Consider the following 25,213-nt stretch of genomic DNA (forward strand, 5'->3'; position numbering starts at 1 on the left):
TGCAGAACGTGCCCTCCTCGATACCCACCACCAGGCTAACCCATCCTCCCACCCCCCTCCCCTCTAGAACCCCGTTTGCTTTTCAGAGTCCACCGTCTCTCATGGGAAAAACACCAATAACTCTTATGTATATTATTTCTCTGTACATTTAGTAGGGACATGAAAGTGATGTAAAGAAACCCCTATGGTAAGGAAGGAATCTTCTTTGCTTTAAACATTTTTCAATATTAAAAACTTTTTTTCATTATGAAAGTGTTTACTTATATAAAACTTTCTGAAATATAGAACAGAGTGGAGGAAAATGTGGACCATATCCTCTGTTAGCACTTTGGTATATTTCCTGCTAGTCTTTGCCCCATTTCTATAGATTGGTTTTAAATAATTACAATCATATTGTATGTAGAATTTTTTTATTGAAATATAATTGACATGACATCATATTAGTTTCAGGTGTACAACATAATGATTTGATATTTGTATGTGTTGTGAAATGGTCACCACAGTAAGTCTAGTTAGCATCTGTCATCACACATAGTTACAAACATTTTTTTTCTTGTGATCAGGACTTTTAAGATTTATTCTCTTAGTAACTGTTAAATATGCAATATGGTATTATTGACTATAGTCACCATGCTATATATTACATTTCCATTACTTATTTTTGTACCTTTTGACTTCCTTCACCCTTTCACCCGCCCTTACTCCCCGCCCCCCATATCTTGCAGCCAACAATCTGTTCTGTGTGTGTATCTATGATTTGGGGGTTTTCTGTTTTTTGTTTGGTTTGGTTTGGTTTTTAAAGATCCCATACATAAATGAGATCATATGATATTTGTCTTTCTCTGATTTATTTTATTTAGCAAAATGTCCTTACCATGCTGTCACAAATGGTATTCTTCTTTTTTATGACTGCATAATATTCCATTGTATATACATATACCACATCTTCTTTATGCATTCACCCACTGGTGGATACTTAGGTTGTTTCTGTATCTTGGCTATTGTAAATAATGCTATGATGAATGAGGGGGTGCAGATATCTTTTGGAGTTAGTGTTTCTGTTTTCTTAGATAAGTACCCAGAAGTAGAATTACTGGATTATGTGGTAATTCTGTTTTTAATTTTTTGAGGAAACTCCATACTGTTTTCCACAGTGGCTGTACCAATTTGCATTCCCACCGACATTGCATGAGGGTTCCCTTTTCTCAACATCCTCACCAACATGTGCTATTTCTCATTTCTTTGATACTACCCATCCTAACTGTGACGTGCTGTTGTGGTTTTGCTTGCACTTCCATCATGATTAGTGATGTTGAACATCTTTTCATGTGCCTCTTGGACATCTGGATGTCTTCTTTGGGAAAATGTCTATTCAGATCTTCTGCCCATTTTTTAATTGATTGCTTATTTATTTTTTATTTTTTTAAAGATTTATTTATTTATTTATTTAACAGAGAGAGATACAGCAAGAGAGGGAACACAAACAGGGGGAGTGGGACTCCCCGCGGGGAGCCCTACGTGGGGCTCGATCCCAGGACCCTGGGATCATGACCTGAGCCGAAGGCAGACACTTAACGACTGAGCCACCCAGGCGCCCTTTTTTTTTTTTTTAAAGATTTTATTTATTTATTTGAGAGAGAGAGAATGACAGAGAGAGAGCACGAGAGGGAAGAGGGCAGAGGGAGAATTAGACCCCCTGCTGAGCAGGGAGCCTGATGTGGGACTCGATCCCGGGACTCCAGGATCATGACCTGAGCCGAAGGCAGTCGCTTAACCAACTGAGCCACCCAGGCGCCCCAGGCGCCCTTTTTTATTTTTAAAAGATTTTATTTATTTGACAGAGAGAGAGGGAGAGAGAGAGAGCGAGAGAGAGAGCACAAGCAGGGGGAGTGGCCGGCAGAGGGAGAAGCAGGTTCCCCACTGCACAAGGAGCCTGATGTGGGACTCGATCCCAGGACCCTGGGATCATGACCTGAGCTGAAGGCAGACGCTTAACCAACTGAGCCACACAGGTGCCCCCGATTGTTTATTTTTTTGCTGTTGAGTTGTGTGGGTTCTTTATGTTTTGGATATTAATTGAGTTTTTTTGCCCTGATTTAAAAACTTTCACACTATCATAAGCCTTTTAATCCATGTTGCTATGAAATCTGAATGACCGTTATTTTTGATGGCTGGATGGGAAGGTGGTTTGGAGGCAGAGAAAAAGGTGAATCAGCTGGCCTATAGATCCCCCTGGTCCTAATCAGTAGAGTTGTGCTTTCTTCTACTTACATATCTGGATTCCATGCAAGTTATAATTTGAAGAAAGATTCTAAGGCAAAAAGAAGGAGGAGGAGGAAGAGAAAAATAAAACTACCGATCCAACCCTGAGAGAGTAACAGCCTCTTGCAAAAAGCATATGGTCTTTCATCTGCTGCTGAAGTAGCTCTAGTAATTTTTAAAACCAAGCAGCAGAGCTACTTAGGGCCTAGGCTTGCACTACAGGCCTCTTTAAAGGTAAACGTCTTCGTGGGGGAGGTGGTGGTGTGGCTGGTCGTCCTGAGTGTCTGCTTTGTACTTCAAATCCATTTCTTCTGAGCCAGCAGTAAGCATTTACAGCAGGAACAGGGTCTGGTCTTCCCCTTGGGTGTGAGGTACAGATGCCTTCAGGTCAAAGAGGAGGTTTGGTTTAGTGCTTGGCTCCCCAGATTAGACTTCCTGGGCCGGCGGAGACCTAAAGCCCGGGCACCCCAACCTGCGAATGAGAGTAGCCCCACTCAGTCCTGAGTCTCTGGTCCCTTTGTGAGACGCCGCCATTCAGGAGTCTCTGTCAACATGCCGACATAGTAGCGACAGGAGAAAGGCCCTTCTTCAATCAGAAGTATTTTATCAATGATTTCATCCATGATACCAATGATTGCATGCTTATCAGTTTTTTAAATGGCATGAGTCTGGGTAGAATAGGAACTTGGTGTCTCCAGGACATGTTTAGCATTCCTTGTACTTTCCAGCTTCCTGCAGCGTGTCCCTTCCTGAAGCCTCCTTCATTCGGTTTGTCCTTCTCACTATTAACGGCAAGCGGGCCGACTTCATAGTGAAGAGGGGCAATTGGATTGGAGCTCCTTCCACTGCCCTCTTCCCCACCTCCAAACTTCTCCACAAAAGTACCTTCTCCTGCCTCCTCGTGATCAGATGTGGAAGTGGCCCTTGTCCTCTCCTCTGAAACCTTGCCCCATCATTCACACCGTCCCCTTGTGTCTGTTTCTCCTTCACCTACCCCTCATCTTGGCCTCAGATGTCCTCTCATCCTAAAACACCCTCATTCCCTATTCCACCTTCCCCTCCCGCTAATACCTGTTCTCCTCCCCTCACTGCCTCTGTTTACCTGCTTCCTGGTGTCTTCTCAGTTCGCTGCCCTCTGACTTTTAACCCACCACTCTACAGTATCTGTTCTCAGAAAGGTCACCAAAGCCTGTTAATTATTAAACAAGATGGACTTTCCAGTCCTTAGCCTGACTTTTCAATAGTGTTCGACATTATTGACCACCCGTCTTAAAATTCTCTCATCCCTAGATTCCTCCATAACAATTTCTCCTGATTCTTTTCTTTTCTTTTCCTTTAAAAGATTTTATTTATTTATTTGAGAGAGAGAGAGAGAGAGAGCATAGTGCGCACACACACGGGTTGGGAGAGGGGCAGAAGGAGGGGGAGAAGCAGACTCCCTGCTGAGCAAAGAGCATGATGCTGTGCTTGATTCCAGGATCCTGAGATCAGGACCTGAGCCTAAGGCAAATACTTAACCCAACTGAACCTACCAGGCACCCTCTCCTGATTCTTTTTCTATCCATCATCAGATTGCTCATTCTAAAATTAAGTTTTTGTTGCTCATCTCACTTCACTTGTGCCTTTGATATTGATACATCCCAGCCTCTGCCCTGAGTATTCCTCTTCTCTTATTATACGCTTTCTTTGGTATAGTAGAAATAATACATTCTTTGGAGTAAGATGGAGTGGATTCAGATCCCATTTTGCTATTTATCAGTGCTGTGGTCTTAAGCAAGTTTTCCCATATGAGAAATGGGGCTAATTATATAGATTTTAATGACTGGCTATGAGAATTAAAGGAGACAATGAGTGCCTCATTCAGTGGCTGACAAGAATCGGCAGTCAGTACATTTTCATTTTCTTCTTTCCTTTTCTCCTTCCCCACTCCCTTTTCTGCCAAATTACTTTTTATATTTCACCTTACTTTTTGGGGTATTGTAAGGTCCCAAGATTTGGGGTCAGCACTGAATTCAAATCGCTTTCCTGCCTCTTACCAGCCCTGTGACCCTGCGCATGTTTTTACTCTGTACGTTGGCTCCCACATTTTTAAAATTATTCACAGAATCAATGCATATAAACATTTTATATTTATATATAAATTAAAATATATTATATGTTTATTCTTATATATGCATAGGAAAGGATGTGGTAGAGTGCTTAGCACAGTCCTGGCAGGTAGTTAGCACTCAGTAGATGGTAGTTACTGTCTTATTTGCCCCTGGCCTGTGCCTGTCACCCACAGATACTCTCAAACATGCATCTCCCACCCAGCCCCATCTCTTGTGCTCCAGCACCTGTATTTCGCCAACTGGCTGTAGAACATCTTTGCTCTGATGGCTTCACATAGCCCAGACTCTGGTTCAAAACTGCACTATTTGCTCTGCACATTTTCTCCATCTCAGTGAAAGCAAATGATCCCCCAGGTATAACTTTTTGGACCTTCTCTTTCTGTCACTGCTTTTATCCTATCAGTCACCTGACTTGTTTCTGGAATTTTCTCATTATACTGTTTCAGTTCAGGTTCTCATAATCTCCCACTTGAATTATTGCCTGGTCTCCTCATTGGTTTCTCCGAATCTGGATGCTCCTCGTGCTGTCCCGTGTTCTACTGTGTGTCCAGAGTGACCTTTCTAAGATGCAGGTCTCACTGTTTCACCCTCCTGTTTCAAAACTCCACATGTTGCTGTTGCAGGTCTTTGAGCTGTAAGTCTAAGTGCAGATAGGTCTTGTGCTGACCTATTTCCCCATCGCCGGCCACTGAAGGCTCTGCCCACACACGAATTTGTAAGCTGGCTCTTCCTCCAGGATTCCATAGGCCTTCACTGCTCTTCCTCCCTTCCTTCCTTCCTCCCTCCCTTCCTTCCTTCCTTCCCTTCCTCCCTTCCTTCCTTCCCTTCCTCCCTTCCTCCTTCCTTCCTCCCTCCCTCCTTCCCTCCCTCCCTCACTTTCCTTTTCCTCCCTTTCTTTCCTTTCTTTCTTCCTTCCTTCTTTCTTCTTTCTCTCTCTCTCTCTCTCTCTTTCTTTCTTTCTTTTTTCTTTCACCACCTCTTGCTAGGATGCCCTTCTCCCCTTCTCCAACTGGCAAACATCCTTAGGGAACCAGACAAATGTCTCCTTTCCTCTAGACCCTTCCCTGATCCCCACATCCTTCCATCCTGTTGCTCCTTCTGTGCACAGATACTATTTTTTTTAATACTTGTCTGTTGTCTCAGAGAACAACTTTATGACATAGTTATGTGCCTGTAAGCACTGGTCTTGGCACAGCCTGGCAGAATAGTAGGGGCTTGAGAAAACTCGAGAAAAGTTGGTTGGTTTGAGTAAAAGAGTACATGGAATGATAGGGTCCAGAAGGACCTTTTTTTTTTTTTTAAAGATTTTATTTATTTATTTGAGAGAGAGAGTGAGAGAGAGAAAGAGCACAAGAGGGGGGAGCGGGAGAGGGAGAAGCAGACTCCCCGCCGAGCAGGGAGCCCGATGCGGGACTCGATCCCGGGACCCCAGGATCACGACCTGAGCCGAAGGCAGTCGCTCAACCAACTGAGCCACCCAGGCGCCCGGGTCTAGAAGGATCTTATGAGATGGAATCTAACAAGTGGAATATCATTAAAGGTATATGTAGAGGAAGAGAAATTTTACAAGCACAAGGATGAAAGTGATGTGGTTTAACAACAAAATGTGTTAAAAATTACTTAGGGGTTTTGGTTGACAGCTCAGTGTGAGTCAATACTATGAGGTGGTAACAAAAAAAAAATAAGAAGGAAAGAAAAGAATACGAAGTTTCTTAAATGAAGAAACTGAGTGTCTGCTGTTACACCTGGGGTATTGTGTTTGGAACTGTGTATTGTGTTTTTAGAGGTGTTTAGATTAGAATAGCAATAATTATTGAAATTATTTTCTTTTTAGTGTTTTTTAAAAAGATTTTATTTATTTATTTGACAGAGAGAGACACAGCGAGAGAGGGAACACAAGCAGGGGGAGTGGGAGAGGGAGAAGCAGGCTTCCCGCTGAGCAGGGAGCCCCATGCGGGGCTCCATCCCAGGACCCTGGGATCATGACCTGAGCCGAAGGCAGACGTCAACGACTGAGCCACCCAGGCGCCCCTTCCCTTTAGTGTTTTTTGAAAAATTTTACCCAAACAGAGAAAGCACTAGCTAACACAATCAAGAAGAAAAAGGGAGGAAGCACAAATGTGCAAAACAAGAAATGGCAGGGGGAAAGGAAACCTTCGAAACAGATAAAAGTGTACAGGAGTCTTTTCAGACCTCCCAGCAAATACATTTGAGAACCTTGTGAAGTGCATGGTTTCCTGGGAAAACACAGAGTACCACAACTGATAGAGATAGCAGGTGTGAACAGAACAATTTCTGTAGAGGAAAAAGAGATACTTATTAAGTATCCACCTCTCAAAAAAAGCACCAGGCCCAGATTTCTTCACAGAGAAATGCTACCAAGCCTTCAAATATCAAATAGTCCTGATTCATTATTAAAGAGAATTGAAAATGAAGGGAATCTTTCCACTTCTTTTTATGAAACAAGTATAATATTAATTATCTACACATGATACAGACAGTACAGAAAACTATTACTTATTCATATTATTTATGAATATCCATGAAAAAATATAAAATATATAGTGCCAATATAAGACAAATATTTTATTAACAAATGGAATCCAACACTACATAAAAATATAATTCACTATGATGAGGCAAAGTAAGTGCATTATTTGGAAATCTATTAATACCATATACCATATTTTTTAAAAAAAGATTTTATTTATTTATTTGACAGAGAGAGACACAGTGAGAGAGGGAACACAAGCAGGGGGAGTGGGAGAGGGAGAAGCAGGCTTCCCGCTGAGCAGGGAGCCTGACGCGGGGCTCGATCCCAGGACCCTGGGATCATGACCTGAGCCGAAGGCAGATGCTTAACGACTGAGCCACGCAGGCGCCCCTATCATATACCATATTAATAGGTTTTAGCATAAATAATCATAGGATTATCTCCATAAATGCTGACAAAACTTTTGTCAGAAGTCAACATCCATTCCTCATGAAAATATTCATAAAACAGGACTTGATGGATACTTTCTTAACATGATTATATATATATATACACACACACATATATATGTATACATAATCTATATGTATATGTATATACAATATATGTATATCAAATATATGTGTGTGTACATGTATATATACACACATGTATGTATTTATATAGATGTATGTATATACACAAACATAATATGTTTTAATCTTAGTCTTAAAACCAGTAATATTAAATTGGGAAAGACTATAAGTATTTTCTTTAAGACAGGAGCAAGGAGAAAATGGCCACTATTCCACTGCTTTTCAACTAGATGTAACCAATACCATTAGACTAAAGAAATTGATTAGAGGCACAAGGATTAGTAGAGTACAACTATCTCTGTTTGTGGATGATATTTTAGTAAATCTGGAAAACCACAAAAATCAATGACAAGACTAAAACAATAAAAGGTAAGGTAACTAGATGTAAAATTAACCTACCAAAATCAATAGCCTTCATATACACAAACAATAACCAGTTAGGGAACATAATAGGATAAAACCTTTACAGTAACAATAAAGGAGATTAAATATTTAGGAACTTAACAAGAAATGTGCAAACTTTAAAACACTCCCGAAAGACACAAACAAATGAAAAAACATCCTGTGTTCTTGAATAAGATATTTCAACAACATAAAGATGTCAGTACTCCTTAGGTTAATTTTAAAATTTGACGCAATCTTAATAAAAATTCTAACAAGTTTTTAAAAGAAGTTAGACAAATCAACATAAAGTTTATGTGGAAAAATAAATATGTAAGAATAGTAAAAAAAACACTAATGGTTTTTTAGTGAAGGGACTAGCCCTTCTAGACATTAAAAGATACTATAGAGTGCCTGCGTGGCACAGTCAGTTAAGCATCTGACTCTTGGTTTCAGCTCAGGTCATGATCTCAGGGTCATGAGATTGAGGTCCGCATTGGGCTCTGTGCTCAGCGCAGAGTCTGAGATTCTCTCTCTACCTCTCCCTCTGCCCCTCCTGTTCATGCTTCTCTCTCAAATAAATAGAACATAAATCTTAAAAAAATACTATAAAGCGTCAATAATTAACACATTGTGGTATCAGTGCATGAATAAATAGATAAGTGATATAGAATAGAAAGCCAAGAAATAAACCCAAAAACGATTGGAAATTAAGTTAATAATAAAGATGGCATCTCAAATCACTTGGTAAAGAGAGTCTCTCTCTTTTTTTTTTTTTTTACTTTATTTCCTGCATTTTTTTTATTGTGGTAAAAAAAACAATATAGGAGTGCCTGGGTGGCTCAGTCTGTTAAGCATCTGACTTTGGCTCAGGTCATGATTTTAGGGTTCTGGTACCGAGCCTTGCTTTGGGCTCCGTGCTCAGCACAGTCTGCTTCTTCTTCTCCCTCTGCCCCTCACCCCACTCATGCTGTCTCTCTCTCTCTCAAATAAATAAATAAATAAATAAAATCTTAAAAAACCCCCCATAACATAAAATTTACCATCTTAGCCATTTTTAGGGGTGAAAGTTAGTGTTAAGTTTATCACATTGTGAAACAGATCTTCAGAACTTTTTCCTCCTACAAAACTGAAACTATACCTTGTGTGTGTGAGAGAGAGACTGGATTATTTCATTTATAACCATGTCCTCAAAATTCTTCTATGTTGTATCATGTGACAGAATTTCCTTCCTTTTTAATGGACATTGGTTTGCTTATTTTTTGGTTATTGTAAATAATGCTGTATAAACACAGGTGTACGAATATCTCTTTGATTCCCTGCTTTCAGGACCATTGCCTTAAGACAATGGTGTTAGCCTTGCTTATCCGTGCTGAAGACATTAAGCATTCAGTCTATCAAGCACATGAATAAAAAGACTGTATGATGTGAAGCCCTTTAAAAAGCAAAGCCACCAATTTTTCTTTATAGTTTTTTGATGTTTCATCATTTAAATAGATCATTTCTACTGTAATCATATGTATAAAAATGATTATCCAGTAAGTACAGTTATCTTATTTGTTTACTTTAGCATAATTCTGATAAATTGAAAAGTTTTAAAGTAAAGGGAAAATATAAGATATGAAGATAACTATTTCTAAAAGCGTAGGAACCCATTTTAATTGAGAAAATATCAAATATTCCATATCCTTGCATGTTATTCTCTTGGCTATAGGGTAAAAATCAGAATTATCTTAGGAATCACCAATTTGGAGGGTTTTTTCAGCCTTCTAAGTGTGAGTTTTTTGATGGGGTAGGGGTCAGGAGAATGTAGGTTGCTCTTTTCTATTGCACTCCAGGATATACTCAAAAGGTATCATCCCTTAATTTCAACTTTTCTGAATAATCAAGTTGTGCTGGGAACCCATTCCGATTCCTTATCTCTATATTTGAAGGCTCTTGTTTTTACCCCGTGTTTTTCTTACTGATATTTGTTTTTCTCTTTTTGCTCCTGTTTGAAGGTACAATCACTGGTTTGATGGAATGGCTTTGCTTCACCAGTTCAGGATGGAGAAGGGCACGGTGACCTATAGAAGCAAGTTCCTGCAGAGTGATACATATAAGGCCAATAGTGTTCATGACCGAATTGTCGTCTCAGAATTTGGCACGCTGGCTCTCCCTGATCCATGCAAGAATGTTTTTGAACGTTTCATGTCAAAGTTTGAGCTGCCTGGTAAGCAGCCTTTACTGTACCCAGAATTTCTGGGTGATAGTGATGATTCTTTAATTATGATATGTGTGAATCTATATAAATATATATTTTGAAATAGATTTTTTTTTTGGTATGAGAGGATATTTAAGCTGTTTTGTTGCTCTGATTGTGTGCTACCGTACCTTGTGGTGTTTAACTCTGGGGTTTGGTTTCAGCAATGACTGACAATACCAATGTCAACTATGTGCGGTACAAGGGCGACTACTATGTTAGCTCTGAGATCAACTTTATGAATAAAGTGGACATTGAAGCTCTGGAAAAAACAGAAAAGGTAAAATATAGGCTAAAAAATGAATAAAATGGACCCTAAAATGTCTTTCCTTTCAACATACTTTTCAGAGTAGGAGATATCTGAAGAAGAAATTGGAGGGGCGCCTGGGTGTCTCAGGCAGTTGAGTGGCTGACTCTTGATTTCGACTCAGGTCCTGATCTTGGTGTTCTGGGATCAAGCCCTGCAACTGTCTTAGTGTTCAGCGGAGAGTCTGCTTCAGGATTCTCTCTCTCCCTCTGCGCCCCCTAAAATAAATAAAATCTTAAAAAAAGAGAGACAATTCTAGACTTCTTCTTCCTTAGTCCTAATATCTGAAGGCTATGGTAAAGGAGAAATAGAATAGTATAGATTTACTTTGGTCATTTCATGTTCTTCCTAGCTACAGGTAGAATTGGACTAGAGATTGTCTAGACCCATACTGCTTTCACTTAACACATTAATTAAAAATAAATAAAATTTTGGACTAGACTTTTAATTTTAACTCTTATTTTTAGTACTTTCCTGTGATCTTGGGGAAAAAAATCCTTATTGGATAATCGTTTCTGTCCATTTGTTGTTGCTGGTGGTGAGTTTTTGTTTACTATTTAGTCTCAGTTTCTTTAGTAGGAAAAATAATTTTGATTTCTCAGAAGTAAGATTAGGGCTTATAGTATAGTTTTCCTATTCTATTTTTAAAATATTTGACACATTCCTACTGTCTCTGCGTCTACGTAGAGATCTGCCTGTGTAACATTTAAAAGTCCCTGATGGTCTTAAATTTGCAGGTAGACTGGAGCAAATTTATTGCTGTGAATGGAGCAACTGCACATCCTCATTATGACCCAGATGGAACAGCATACAACATGGGGAACTCCTTTGGGCCACGTGGTAAAGTTGGGATGGGGGTCTTTTTAAAAATAATTAGGGGTTAACTATCTTCCCAGGGTTTCATAATGGTTAAGGTTGTAAGCCTACGGGAACTTTGTTTGAAATGTTCAGAAAGAAATCTCCAAAGTGGTATAACTGAGCTTAAAGTATATAATTTCCTGTGTTCTGTGGTCCTTTTGCACATACACTTAGCAACTGATTTGCTATTTGACCTTTTCAGCATGACTTACATTTTTATATTCTGTTGTGCTTTTTGGCTCACAGGCATTGTAGGGATTTTCAATATGTATTTCTCAAACTTGAATTTCTTAGAAGTATCATATTGTAAGTACACAAAAAGTAGAATGCTGCAGCAAAGAGATATGGGGAAGGTACATTGCTTATCACATGGGAAGGAATTTATTTTTATCATGGGAGTAACACACCATGAGGTAAGTTAAGGTTATAGTGTGGTTGTATTTATAGCTGTTTATATCACGTCTCTTTCCTGGTCACCCACATACTTTTCCAACTGCCTACCTATCTGCCCCAGAAAGTTCTAATAGTTAATAATGATACCTAACATTTACTGAGCATGAGTGTCTAGTATATGCTGGTGTTAAGCATTTTTCCATATATTTTCTCCTTTAATCCTTACAACAACTCTCTGAGAAAGGTACTATAATTGCCCCATTTTACAGACAATGGCAGTGAACCTTGAGAAGGTTTAGGATACTTGCTTAGGCAAACTTCTAAGTGTGTAAGACTGGTCTTGAGCCTGAATCACATCCAAAGTCACTCTGATAGACCATCTTAGAAATTACTCATTGCTGAGTACAGAAGACTCTCAGAGCGTGCAAATTCATGTTCCTATAACCTAAGTACATGTCTCTCTGTTTGAAAAGAAATGGGTCAGCTGCCTGGGTGGCTCAGTTGGTTGAGCAACTGCCTTCGGCTCAGGTCATGATCCTGGAGGCCCAGTTTCGAGTCCCACATCGGGCTCCCTGCTCAGCAGGGAGTCTGCTTCTCCCTCTGACCCTCTCCCCTCTCATGCTCTGTCTAACTCTCTCTCAAATAAATGAATAAAATCTTAAAGAGAGATGTGTAGCTGTTAGATATTTCTATCTTAGCTATCAATCTATCATCTATAACCTGTGAAACCTCTGTAGAGTTTAACTTTTGTGTAGGTTAATGTATACTTTTGGTGAGTAATTGGCTTTGCAGGTTGTTGGTCTCTACCTCGCCATATTTATACCTGTGATGTATATTAAAATGAATACTGCAGGTGTGTTTTTTACTTGCTCATGTAGAGATAGGGTACCCTGAAACTTCATCACCCAGGTCTCTCTCCTCTTCTTTATTACCTGATCTAGGGTAGGGGTGTATCCTTCAAAGCTGTTATAGAACACAGCAAACACCCTTTTAGGTAAAATCTTTCAGCAAATGGGTAAACTGACTCAGCAGTTTTTTGTCCATCTTTTCTGATCATTAAAAAAAGATTCATTTTTTATTTATTTATTTTTATTTATTTATTTATTTTAAAAGATTTTATTTATTATTTTTTTGACAGAGAGAGACATAGCGAGAGCAGGAACACAAGCAGGGGGGAGTGGGAGAGGGAGAAGCAGGCTTCCTGCTGAGCAGGGAGCCTGATGCGGGGCTTGATCCCGGGACCCTGGGATCATGACCTGAGCTGAAGGCAGACGCTTAACGACTGAGCCACCCAGGCACCCAAGATTCATTTTTTAAAAAATGGTGTCTACTCTATATGCTTTTTTGGTCTGTTTTTTCTTCCCTTAGCAACATATTAAAATATTGTAATTAATTATTTCTTACATCAAGAAGCATTTTATAGAACCAAGCTGCATAGAATTCTCCTAAGTAGAACTATTTTCTTGTTAATTAAAATATGGTTGACAAAAAATAAATTTCTTAATAAATTGACTCTATCAATCAAGTAGATAACCTTGTAACTAGTTCATAATATGATAAAAACTGTTTAACCATTCTGAATTATATATTCTAAAATAAATAGTCATTAGATCAGAGGTTCTTAGCCTTTAGTGTACCTAAGAATGTTCTGAACACTTCTAGCAATATAAATTACTGGGCTTTATCTTCAGAGATTTTGGTTCAATAGACTTGAAAAGGGGCCAGGAATCTGCATTTTAACTACTCCCTTACCCCTTATGTTGGCGCATTCAAGCAAGGTCCCCAGGTGATTTTGGTGCAAGTGACTCCTGGATCTTTGAGAAATCCTGCCCCCAGTCATCAGAGGCTGTCTTGTTACTTTGCCTCAATTTGCTATTATACAAAATCATGAAGAGTCTCCCAGAGTTAGACTCACAGGACTGGGGAGGTCATTCTTTTGGGCTTTCCTCTGCTGGCTGTTTCCTGGGTATATGCCTGTCTTGCTCAGGGCTTCACAACTTGTGATTAGAACAGTTCATTAACTAAGAGTGGTTAAATTTAGTGAATTGAGTCTTGTCACTTAATCCAGCTACTGAGATGGGCAGTTCTTCTCTTTATCTTCTCCTAACCTCAACTAAAACTGAATTTTCTTTCCTCCTTCCTCTCCTCCTCCTTCTTTTTACTTGATGATTTAGTCCAGTGAGGAGTTTTTGAACTGGAACTGGAATGTACATGTCCTTGCAGGGAACTTACTACCTAGGTTGTGGGAAAATTTAGTGATTCCCCTAATAAAGTGCTCACCAGTAATTTCTATCTTTAAGAAGTAAAAAGCTTTTAATTGTTTTAGCCTTTCCATATATTTTTAGAAAGACTTTTAAAAATGAACAAAAATCCTCTAAACATTAATCAATCTAGGTAGTTTTTAGTACTAGTTAAATATATGTAATAAGTTAGATGGCTCTATGATACTCTTGAACTGTAGAGCTTGTCTTTTATCGCTGTTATAACTCATCACTGTTTATATATCATGGGTGCTCAGAACACATGTATATCCCCAACTCAGACCTCTCCAGTATTTTATATCCAGTTGCTTACTCAATGTTTTTACTAGGATGTCTAATAGGCATTACAAAATTAATTTATCTAAAAACCAAACTCCTGAAATTTTCCCCTAGATTTTTTCTGCTTAAAATATTCCCCATCTCAGTTGATCCTTCATCTTTGTTCCTCAGGATGATAATTTTGGAATCATCCTTCCCACCTGTCTTTCTCGCATCCATATCCAGTTGGTCAAAAAGCAATTGCAGCAAGTGCCTTCAAATAAATAAAAAATCCAGCCACTTCATATGACCTCTCATGCCAGCACTCTGGTTTGAGCCCACCATCCTCTCTCATGTGAATTATTGTAATAGCTTCTTAATGGATCTCCATGCTTCTGTCCCGTCAGCTCATTCTCAGCATATCAGCCAGTTATCCTTTTAACCCACCCACCTCGTCTCCTTAGACTCTTCTCCTTGTTTACTATAACAGGGCCACACTGGCCTCCTTGCTGTTATTTGAACACTCCAGACTTACTCTTGGCTGAGAATCTTTGCATTTACTCTTCTCTCTGCCTGGACTGTGATTCTCTCAGGTGTCCTCAAGGCTCTCTTCCACACCTCCTTCAGGTCTTTACTCAAATGTCACCTTCTTAGTTAAGCCTTCTCAGATCACCATATCGAAAATTGCAAACAGTGGCCTCCATCTATATACACTTATGCTTGATTCCCGTTCCCTGTTTTATTTTTCTTTGTAGATCTTTTTGTCATCTCATGCTTTATATTTTTACCTATGAATGCTTTATTTGAGCTTTATCAAAGAAGAGCCTTTGTATATTTGCACACTGCTGTATACAAGTGTCTGGAAGATAAACTTAGGACACTCAGAAGAGTGCCTGGAATATAGTTGGCACTCAATAAGTAATTGCTGAACAAATGAATGGAGAACTTGTTCCAAAAGAAGCTCAATGATTGCAAAATTCTGCAAGTTATTGGTCCAGTTTTTCAGGACCAGCATTGGCAATTTTAATACCAGAAATATAATTCGAGATGACCTCAGTATATGTTTATTCACTGAATGATTTAAAAAACATATGTTGTTAATTCATCTGTCAATAGCTATTTGTACTGTGCCTATTGAATTCTAAGTCCTTGCTTGGTACTGAGGATGCAAAGATGAATCAGACACAATTCCTGCCCTTGAAGAACTCACCAGTATACTGGGAAGCAGATAAACAAGCACAAAATTATAGTTCAGTAAGACAAGTGCTGTGACTGTATGGGATATATTCAGGGCATAGAGGAGGGACACCAAATACCTTTGGGGTGAGGAAGAGTCAGGGAGTGCTACTTGAGGAGTGGGTTACCTGAGCTAATTCTTGACGAAGCAGTAAGATGAATGATTACATGAATGAAGGTGATTGCATGAATGCATTGATGAGAAAGGATGAGATAGGACTCAGAGAGACCCCAGGGATCCAGAGGACTGGAGAGAAGAAGTGGGTGTGGGGGCAAATGGAGACTGTAGTTGTAGGGACTGGGGAGTCGGGAGAGGGACAAATAGAATTTGAAGATGATCCTGGCTGGTACCTAATCTCTTCCTATAGAGAATGAGTTCATCTTCAGGAAGTGAGAGGGTAAACTTTTGGGAGCATTAAAATGCAATAAACTTAGGTATTAATCATGAAAAAAATGCAATAAACTGTTGGTTGATTACTTTGTGTGTATTACTTTAAAATCTTACCTAATGTGACTTTCATAAAGTTAACTTTTTTTTTTTAGATTTTATTTATTTATTTGACAGAGAGAGACACAGCGAGAGAGGGAACACAAGCAGGGGGAATGGGAGAGGGAGAAGCAGGCTTCCCGCCGAGCAGGGAGCCCGATGTGGGGCTCGATCCCAGGACCCTGGGATCATGACCTGAGCTGAAGGCAGACGCTTAATGACTGAGCCACCCAGGCGCCCCAGTTAATATTTTTTTTTATCCAAGTCTTTGTTTGAAATAACCCTTTATGAAATATGGATGTCAGGCATATATTGTATAAATCTCTTAACTGCTATTGTGTAGTCCATGAGTGTGAGGGTTATCTTTTATTCTAGAATGTGTGTAAAATAACACAGGACTTTGTTTTCCAGGTTCTTGCTATAATATTATTCGGGTTCCTCCAGAGAAGGTGGATCCTGGGGAGACAATCCACGGAGCCCAGGTGATATGTTCTATTGCCTCTGCAGAGAGGATGAAACCTTCTTACTATCATAGCTTTGGTAAGCCCAGACATAAGGTAAATTGCAATGGCATCTGCCTTAATGTCGCTGTAGCAGAGGAACTAGTTTGGGCAAATACTGTGTTGATAAGCTTATCAAAGGATGCTGATAATGAGACCAAGGTTGCATTTTAATGCCAGTTAAGTTTATTCTACTCAGTCACATACTTCTTACCCTGGCCAAATGACTGCTTAAAAAGACGTATTTATTTTAGTACTAGCAATTACTTAAAAATTGACAACATCAAAAGTGAACCGTAAGGTCAGTTATGGGCTTTGAGTGCCTCTGATTTGTGTGTGGAAGTTTATCAGGTATAGCAAATGTACCAACCACTCTAGTGGGAGGTGTGGATAAAAGGGAGGCTATGCATGTGTGGGGACAGAGGATATATGACAAGTCTCTGTACCTTCCCTTTAATTTTTTTACAAAACTGAAACTGCTCTAAAAAAAGTAATGTCTTAATAAAAAAAATCATTTGACCATAAAAAAATTGACAGAATTCAAAATTTTAGGTAACTTTAAGCCACAGGTAATAATCATACATGAAAAGGTCTTGACTATATTTCCTGGGGGAAATTTATATTCTGTTTGATTGCTTCAGCTCTTTCTCAGAATATTTATTTTCTACGTTCTAAACTGTTATGGCCAATCTACTCCTGAATCCTTACCTTCAGTACAAATAGCAAATGGATTACAGAATAAACATCTTGATCACAAATGACACTTTAATATTATGCTTCTTTACTTTGTTCCTAAAACAAACAATTTGAAAAGAAAAATAAGAAAGATAAAAAGCAAGCTGACGGTATTCAACCCAAGCTATTCTAAGCAGTTCCCTTTTTTATGTAGGAACAGGAAATATGTAAAACAAAGCTGGGAAATAGTGAAGGATTATTTCTGGCTGGCTTTTGCTTAGGTCAGCAGTACTATGTCCAGGCATTCAGATAAGTCCCCGTAACTGTCACATTTCAGACAACTGTAATTTGCCAAATAACATTTTATTATTTGCTGGAACCTTTTAGGAATGACGAGGAACTATATAATCTTCATTGAACAGCCTCTAAAGATGAATTTGTGGAAAATTGTCACTTCTAGAATTCGGGGAAAGGCCTTTTCAAGTGGAATAAGCTGGGAACCCCAGTATAATACACGGTTTCATGTGGTGGATAAGCACACTGGACAGGTGGAGTATTTTGAGTATATTTATCATGAAAATTATTGGACACAAAGACACATTTTCCTGTGGCTGATTTTTACTTTCCCTGGGCATTGCTTGCATAAGACTCTCTTAATCAAGGATATTACCTTCTTCCGTAGGTAGGGCTAGCTCACTTATTAGTTAATACAGTGGGTTTTGCATATTAGAAAATTGTTGGTTTTACACTTTTAATTATCTGACTTAACTAAAATGGCATCTAGGAAATCTTCTTAGCATCTAAGCATGGATTTTTCCATATGATGATATTTGTTAAAGAGAATGCTGTTCATGCAGAAGTCTTGGAACTTTTGCACGTACTTTAATTGCTTGCTCCTGTGACTTCTTGATAGGTAAATATGATAATCCTACCAAAGTCCAAGGTGCGTGGGTTAGTTAAATATCTTTCTATACTCCTGATTAGTAGTACTATTATATTTGTCTTCTTTTAGTCTCTTTAAAGAGATAATATCCTAAATTTATTCTACCCTAATTTCATTACCAGAAAAATCCTATTTTTGGTGATGAGTGCATTTTCAAAGAGTTCGTCATAAGCTACTTAATAGCAGTATTTTCTATTTAATCATGTAAGATAGAATCCAGGATTTATTTATCCCTCAAAACCTTGGGCCATATTTCATCAGGACTTTTAAGTTCATTGTAATCATTGATTGGTTTGTATCAGATAGCTCCAGAATTCATTATTTAATATGAGATGTGATGGCTTAAAGAAGGATGCTTAAATCAAAGGTTTGCTTCTACATTCCAAATTCTACTTTTTACACTTACTAGGCCTGTCATTTAAAGGGAGGGAATCTTTTTAATTTAAACTTTGTGGGTCTGTCCCCTAAAGAAAAAAAATGAAAAAACAAAATATCTCTCTTTCATTGTTTGTATTTTCCCCTGCAGCTTCTTCCAGGAATATACTACAGTAAACCTTTTGTTACTTTTCATCAAATCAATGCCTTTGAGGACCAGGGCTGTGTTGTAATTGATTTGTGCTGTCAAGATGATGGAAGAAGCCTGGAAGTTTACCAACTACAGAATCTCAGGAAATCTGGGGAAGGGCTTGATCAGGTAAACATCTCTGATTTGTCAGGTTCTGATTGGCTTTGGAATTAGCTGTTTCTCTTGCTTCTTTGGCAGATAAGGAAGGAGAATGGTTTTGAAGACACAGCTTTGCCATTTTTTATTATTTAATACTTAAAAATAATTTGCAGTACTTACTTAATACCTAATAAATAAAAAGCATATTAAAGAAAACCAAGAGATGTGTTTTAGAGCACTTGTGATTAGTTCCTTATTACACATTCTTAAGTTACCTGGAAAGGATAACAAAATGGACTATAATATCTTAATTCTCTAATAAAAGAAAGTGTTTCAGTTCATCTAGCTGAAGGGATTCACATTTTCCTGATACTGAATCCAAGGTAAAATTTTTCCTTTGTATTATGTAATGTAAATTGTTTTGAGCTGTAGTTTTGTTTATATTTATTTTTTAAAAAAGTTTTTTAAAAAGTAGGCTCCATGCCCAGTGTGGAGCTAACGCGGGGCTTGAACTCATGACCCTGAGATCAAGACCTGAGCTGAGATCAAAAGTTGGTTGCTTAACTGACTGAGTCACCCAGGTGCCCTTGTAGTTTTATTTTTAAATCTTTTTAAAATGTTAATTTTAAAGTTACTTATACTTACAAAGCTGACCTATATTATTATAGCTGTATGATAGGTCTTGATATCTGCAGTATAAGTCCATTAGCCCTCTTCTTTTTTAAGATTGCCTGGGTTTGGGGCACCCGGGTGGCTCATTCCATTAAGCATCTGACTCTTGGTTTCGGCTGGGGTCATGATCTCATGGGTTGTTGGATCTAGCCCTTCATCAGGCTCCATGAGAGCCCGCTTGAAGATTCTCTCCTTCTGTCCCTACCCCCACTTGCATGCACTCTCTCTCTCTCTAAAATGAATAAATAAATCTTTTTTAAAGATTGCCTGGGTTTCTCTTGGCCTTTTTGCATTTCCATAAATTTTAGAATCAACTTAACAGTTTTGCAAATTAAAAAAAACCTGATTGAGATCATGTTGCAACTATAGATCAATTTGGGGATAATTGGTATCTTTATTACAGTAAGAAATATTAAGTCTTCAATCCATGAATATGGAATATCTTTCCATTTATTTGAGTCTTCTAAAGTTTCCCTCAGTAATGTCTATTGTTTTCAGTGTCAGGATATTACATATCTTTTGTTAAAGTTATCCCTAGGCATTAAATGTGTTTTGAAACTATTATAAATTGTATCTTTTAAACTTTCATTTTCTATTTTTGCTGGTATTGATTGATTTTGTATATTTATGTCATATTTAGAGACCTTGCTAAATTCACTTATTAGGCTTTAAATAGTTGAACTATAGGTTATTTTAAATTTTCTATGTATATAATCATGTTATCTGAAATAGTGACAGTTTCATTTCTTTCCAGTACTTATATACCTTTTATTTCTTTTTCTTGCCTTATTATACTAGCTAGGACCTCAAATTGAAAAGAAGTGATGATAGCAGTAATAATTTTCCCCATCTCATTTGGAAAATGTTTAATAATCCACCATTAAGTATGAAATTGCTATAAGTATTTTTGTAGATACCTTTATCAGATTATCTTAGTGGTGCTTTTGATGAATAAGCATGTTCCAATATATCAGTTTTTTTCTTTATGAGTAATACATTATACATCCTGTCTCAGACATCTTCCCATCATAAGGTCATGAAAATATTTTCCCATATTACCTCTAGAAGAATTTGTAATTCTAAAAATTAAGTACCCATATATGTATTGTTCTGTTTCTGGACTCTATATTCTGTTCCATTGGTCTCCTTATGTATTCTTGTGCCAGTATGCCATTGTTCTGATTACTGTCACTGTATAAAAAATCTTGATGTTTGGCAGATCAGGTCCTCCTAATTTTTTCTTCTATAATAAGTGTCATGGCCATTCCCTGGCCCTCTACATTTTGGAATAAATTTTAGAATCAGCTTGTAAGTTTCTACACACACACAAAAATAAAAACAAAAAACCTGTTAGATTTTAATTGCATTTGCACTGAATCTATGTATTAATTTGAGGGAAGATTAACATCTTTACATGATGTTGATTCTTCCAGTACATGAACACAATATATCTTTCCATTTATCATTTCTTTAAAGTGTTTTATAGCTGTCTGGGTACACATTTTGTACATCTTTTGGATTATAAAAAAGATTATTAAATTATTAGATTTACTTCTAGGTATTTTATATATATGTAAGAATGTATATATATATATATATATATACATATATATATATTTTTTTTTTGAGAGAGAGAGAGAGCATGGGTTGGGGGAGGGACAAAGGAGAGGGAGAGAGAGAATCTTAGCAGGCTCCATGCTCAGTGCAGGGCCTGAGATGGGGCTTGATCTCACGACCCTGAGATCATGACCTGAGCTGAGATCAAGAATTGGACACTTGGGCGCCTGGGTGGCTCAGTTGGTTAAGCGACTGCCTTCGGCTCAGGTCATGATCCTGGAGTCCTGGGATCGAGTCCCACATCGGGCTCCCTGCTCAGCAGGGAGTCTGCTTCTCCCTCTGACCCTCCTCCCTCTCATGTTCTCTCTATCTCATTCTCTCTCTCAAATAAATAAATAAAATCTTTAGAAAAAAAAAAGAATTGGACACTTAACTGACTGAGCCACTCAGATGCCCTAGGTATTTGATATTATTTTATTTTATTATTTTTTAAAAAGATTTATTTATTTGAGAGAGAGAGAGCATGAGTGGGGGCAGAGACAGTGGGAGAGGGAGAAGGAGAAGCAGACTCCCCACTGAGCAGGGAGCCCAACATGGGGCTTGATCCCAGGACCCCGAGATCATGACCTGAGCTGAAGGCAGATGCTTAAACGACTGAGCTACCCAGGCACCCCTTGATATTATTTTATATTAATTTAAATGTTATTTACTTTCTCTTTCATTTATGTTAATACTGCTGTATGGCAATATGATTGATTTTTTTATTGATCTTGTATTCAGTAATGAATACAGTAATTCAGTAATTCTAATAATTTATAGATTCTTTAGATTTTGTACATCTACAATCATATCTTATGCAAGTAATGATGGTTTTCTTTTCTTCCTTTCCAAACTAGTTATTGGTTTTCTTTTTCTTGCTTTACTTCACTGCATCTCCAGTACAGTGTTGAGTGTAAGTAGTGATGGTTGGCATCCTTATCTGGTACCTAATCTGAGAGGAACAGTTTTCAACCTTTTACTATTAAGTATGCTGTTTGATATAGATTTTAAAAAACAAAAAACAAACAAACTAGTAGACTTTGTTTTTTAGAGAAGTTTTAAGTTGAAAGAAAAATCAAGCAGAACATACAGAGAACTCCCATGTATATTCCCTTCCCCCTTATCGCCCCAGGTTTCCCTATTATTAATATCTTGCCTTGGTGTGGTATATTTGTTACAGTTGATGAACCAATATTTATATATTATTACTAACTAAAGTCCATAATTTACATGAGGTTTCACTCTTTGTGTTGTACAATTCTATGGGTTTTGACAAATGCATAAGGTCATGTATCCATCATTACATATAGTACCATAAAGAATAGTTTCCCTACCCTAAAAATACCATCTCCTACCTGTTCTTCCCTCCCCACCCTCCTCAACACCTGGCAACTAGTAATCTTTTTACTGTCAATATAGTTTTTCCTTTTCCAAGATGTCATATAATTGGACTCCTAGACTATGTAGCTTTTTCAGACTGGCCCTTTTTTTTTTTTTTAAACATTATTTATTTATTTATTTGAAAGAGAGAGAATGAGCGGGGAGAGGGGCAGAGGGAAAGAGAGAAGCAGACTCGCCACTGAGCAGGGAGCCTGATAAGGGGTTTGATCCCAGGTCCCTGAGATCATTGCCTGAGCCAAAGACAGAGGCTTAACCGACTGAGCCACCCAGGCGCCCCTCAGACTGGCTTTTTTCACTTAGTAATATGTGTTTAAGGTTTCTCCATGTCTTTTGGTGGCTTGATAGCTCATTTTTCTCATCACTGAATAATATTCTATTGTATATATGTACCACAGTTTGTTTATCCTTTCATTTATTGGAGGATATCTTGGTTGCTTTCAGTTTTTGGTAAATATAAATAAAACTACTATAAACATTTGTGGGCAGGTTTTGTGTGGACGTAAGTTATTGATAGATTTTTCTTTAAAGATTTTATTTATTTATCAGAGAGAGAGCGAGTGAGAGTGCACACAAGCAGGGAGAGTGGCAGGCAGAGGGAGAAGGAGGCTCTCCGTTGAACAATGAGCCCCATGTGGGACTTGATCCCAGGATGCTGGGATCATGACCCGAGTTGGAGGCAGACACTTAACTGACTGAGCCACCCAGGTGCCACAATAGATTTTTAAAAAAATTTTTTTAATTTTTATTTATTTATTTACTTTAAAATTTTTTTTTAAGATTTTATTTATTCATTCGAGACACAGAGATACAGCGAGCGAGAGAGAGAGAGAGAGAGAGCATGAGCAGGGGGAGAGGCAGAGGGAGAAGCAGGCTCCCTGCTGAGCCAGGAGCAGGATGTGGGGCTTGATCCCAGGACCCTGGGATCATGACCTGAGCTGAAGGCAGACGCTTAACGACTAAGCCACCTAGGCGCCCCTAGATTTTTTTTTAAAGATGAGTTTTGCTTGCTTAGGAAAATTCCCTTTTACTTACAGTTTACTAAGAATTTCTATCATGGATGGATGTTGGATTTTATTTTATTTTTTCTGTATTATTGAGATAATCACATGACTTATCCTTTATGTCATCAATGTGGTGAAGTATACTGATTAATTTAAGAAATGGTTATAACACCTATTTATTGATTTTTGAATATGAAGCTTAACCTTTCATTCCTGAACCAAATACCAACTGGTTGCAATGTATTTTTCTTTTAATATTGTTAGATTTACTGTATTAATATTTTGTTTAGGTTATTTTTGCATGTATTTTCTGAATAAAATTGGCCTATAATTTTTCTTTCTTATAATGTCCTTGTTAAATTTTGGTATTAAGGCTTTGCTGATCTCATACAGTGAGTTGGAAATTGTTCTCTCTTCTCTGCAGAATGTGTAAGATTGGCATTATTTCTTAAATGTTTGGAATAATTCAAGAAGTAAGCCATCTGGGCCTGCAAATTTCCTTATAGTTAGATCTTAAATTATGAATTCCTTTTTTTTTTTTTTAGATTTTATTTATTTATTTGACAGAGAGCGCAAGAGAGCACAAGCAGGGGGAGCAGCAGAGGGAGAGGGAGAAGCAAGCTCTCTGCTCAATAGGGAGCCTGCTGTGGGGCTCAATTCCAGGACCCTGGGACCATGACCTGAGCCAAAGGCAGACGCTTAACCGACTGAACCACCTAGGCACCCCTTAAATTATGAATTCTATTTCCTTAATAATATAGGATTATTCTGATTTTCTATTTCTTATTGTATCAAATTTGGTAAATTGGGGTTTTCTAGAAATTTATCCATGTCATCTAAAATTTCAAGTATATTTACCTGATGTTATTCCTAATATCATTCTGTGTTTTTAAAAAAATGTACCTAGGGTTAATTGATACCACCTGTTTTTATTCCTGATATGGTTATTTTTTCCTGTCTTTTTTGTTCATTTGCTTAAGCTTGCCAGGGTCTTAGCAATTTAATGAAGCTTTTAAAAAAGGACTATCTTTTCGGCTTTGTTGATCCTCTTTAATGTGTGTTTTCCATTTCATCAATTTTTGTTCTTATTTTTATTATTTCCTTTTCTACTTTCTTTTTCAAGTTTTTATTTAAATTCTAGTTAGTTAAAGTGTAATACTAGTTGCAGGAGTAGAATTTAGTGATTCAACACCCAGTGCTCATCACAAGTGCACTCCTTAATCCCCAGTCCCCATCCCCCAACCCCCAACCACCTCCCCTCCAGCAGCCCTCAGTGTGTTCTCTATAGTTAAGAGTCTGTTTTATGGTTTGTGTCTCTCTTTTTTTCTTTTCCCCCTATGTTCATCTGTTTGTTTCTTAAATTCCACATATGAATGAAACTATGGTATTTGTCTTTCTCTGGCTTTTTCTACTTTCTTTGTGCTTAATGTGCCCTCTTTCTGGGGCGTCTGGGTGGCTCAGTCGTTAAGCGTCTGCCTTCAGCTCAGGTCATGATCCCAGGGTCCTGGGATCGAGCCCCGCATCGGGCTCCCTGCTCAGCAGGAAGCCTGCTTCTCCCTCTCCCACTCCCCCTGCTTGTGTTCCTGCTCTCGCTATCTCTGTCAAATAAATAAAATCTTTAAAAAAAAAATGTGCCCTCTTTCTAACTAAGGATGTGGATCCTTAGTTTGTTATTTTTCATCCTTTCCCCCACAACATGTATCTTTGAGATGATGAATTTCTCTTTAGCTGCATCCCACAAGTTTTGATATGTTTTATTTTTATTACTTTTCAGTTAAAGAATTTTCTCTCATTGAGATGTCTTCTTTCAAATGTGTTTTAAAAATTTCAAATATATTGGGATTTTTCTAGTTATTTTCTGCCATTGATTTCCAGCTTAATTGTGCTGTGTGTTTT

General features: G+C 38.0%; 1 protein-coding gene across 2 annotated transcripts in view; it reads left to right on the forward strand.

Annotated features, from left to right (window-relative positions):
* The window catches only part of LOC118013230 (beta,beta-carotene 9',10'-oxygenase), a 48,697-nt gene that overhangs the window by 13,172 nt on the left and 10,312 nt on the right, over positions 1-25,213 (forward strand). For both annotated transcript variants that reach the window (XM_035008935.1, XM_035008936.1), the window contains 6 exons: positions 9,824-10,035; positions 10,230-10,345; positions 11,110-11,212; positions 16,277-16,405; positions 17,428-17,588; positions 18,510-18,677. In XM_035008935.1, the coding sequence (XP_034864826.1) occupies positions 9,824-10,035; positions 10,230-10,345; positions 11,110-11,212; positions 16,277-16,405; positions 17,428-17,588; positions 18,510-18,677 (889 nt within the window). The remainder of the gene's footprint in view (positions 1-9,823; positions 10,036-10,229; positions 10,346-11,109; positions 11,213-16,276; positions 16,406-17,427; positions 17,589-18,509; positions 18,678-25,213) is intronic.

Source organism: Mirounga leonina, unplaced genomic scaffold, assembly GCF_011800145.1.
Source record: "Mirounga leonina isolate KUSES-001 unplaced genomic scaffold, KU_Mleo_1.0 Mir_153, whole genome shotgun sequence".
NCBI lineage: Eukaryota > Metazoa > Chordata > Mammalia > Carnivora > Phocidae > Mirounga > Mirounga leonina.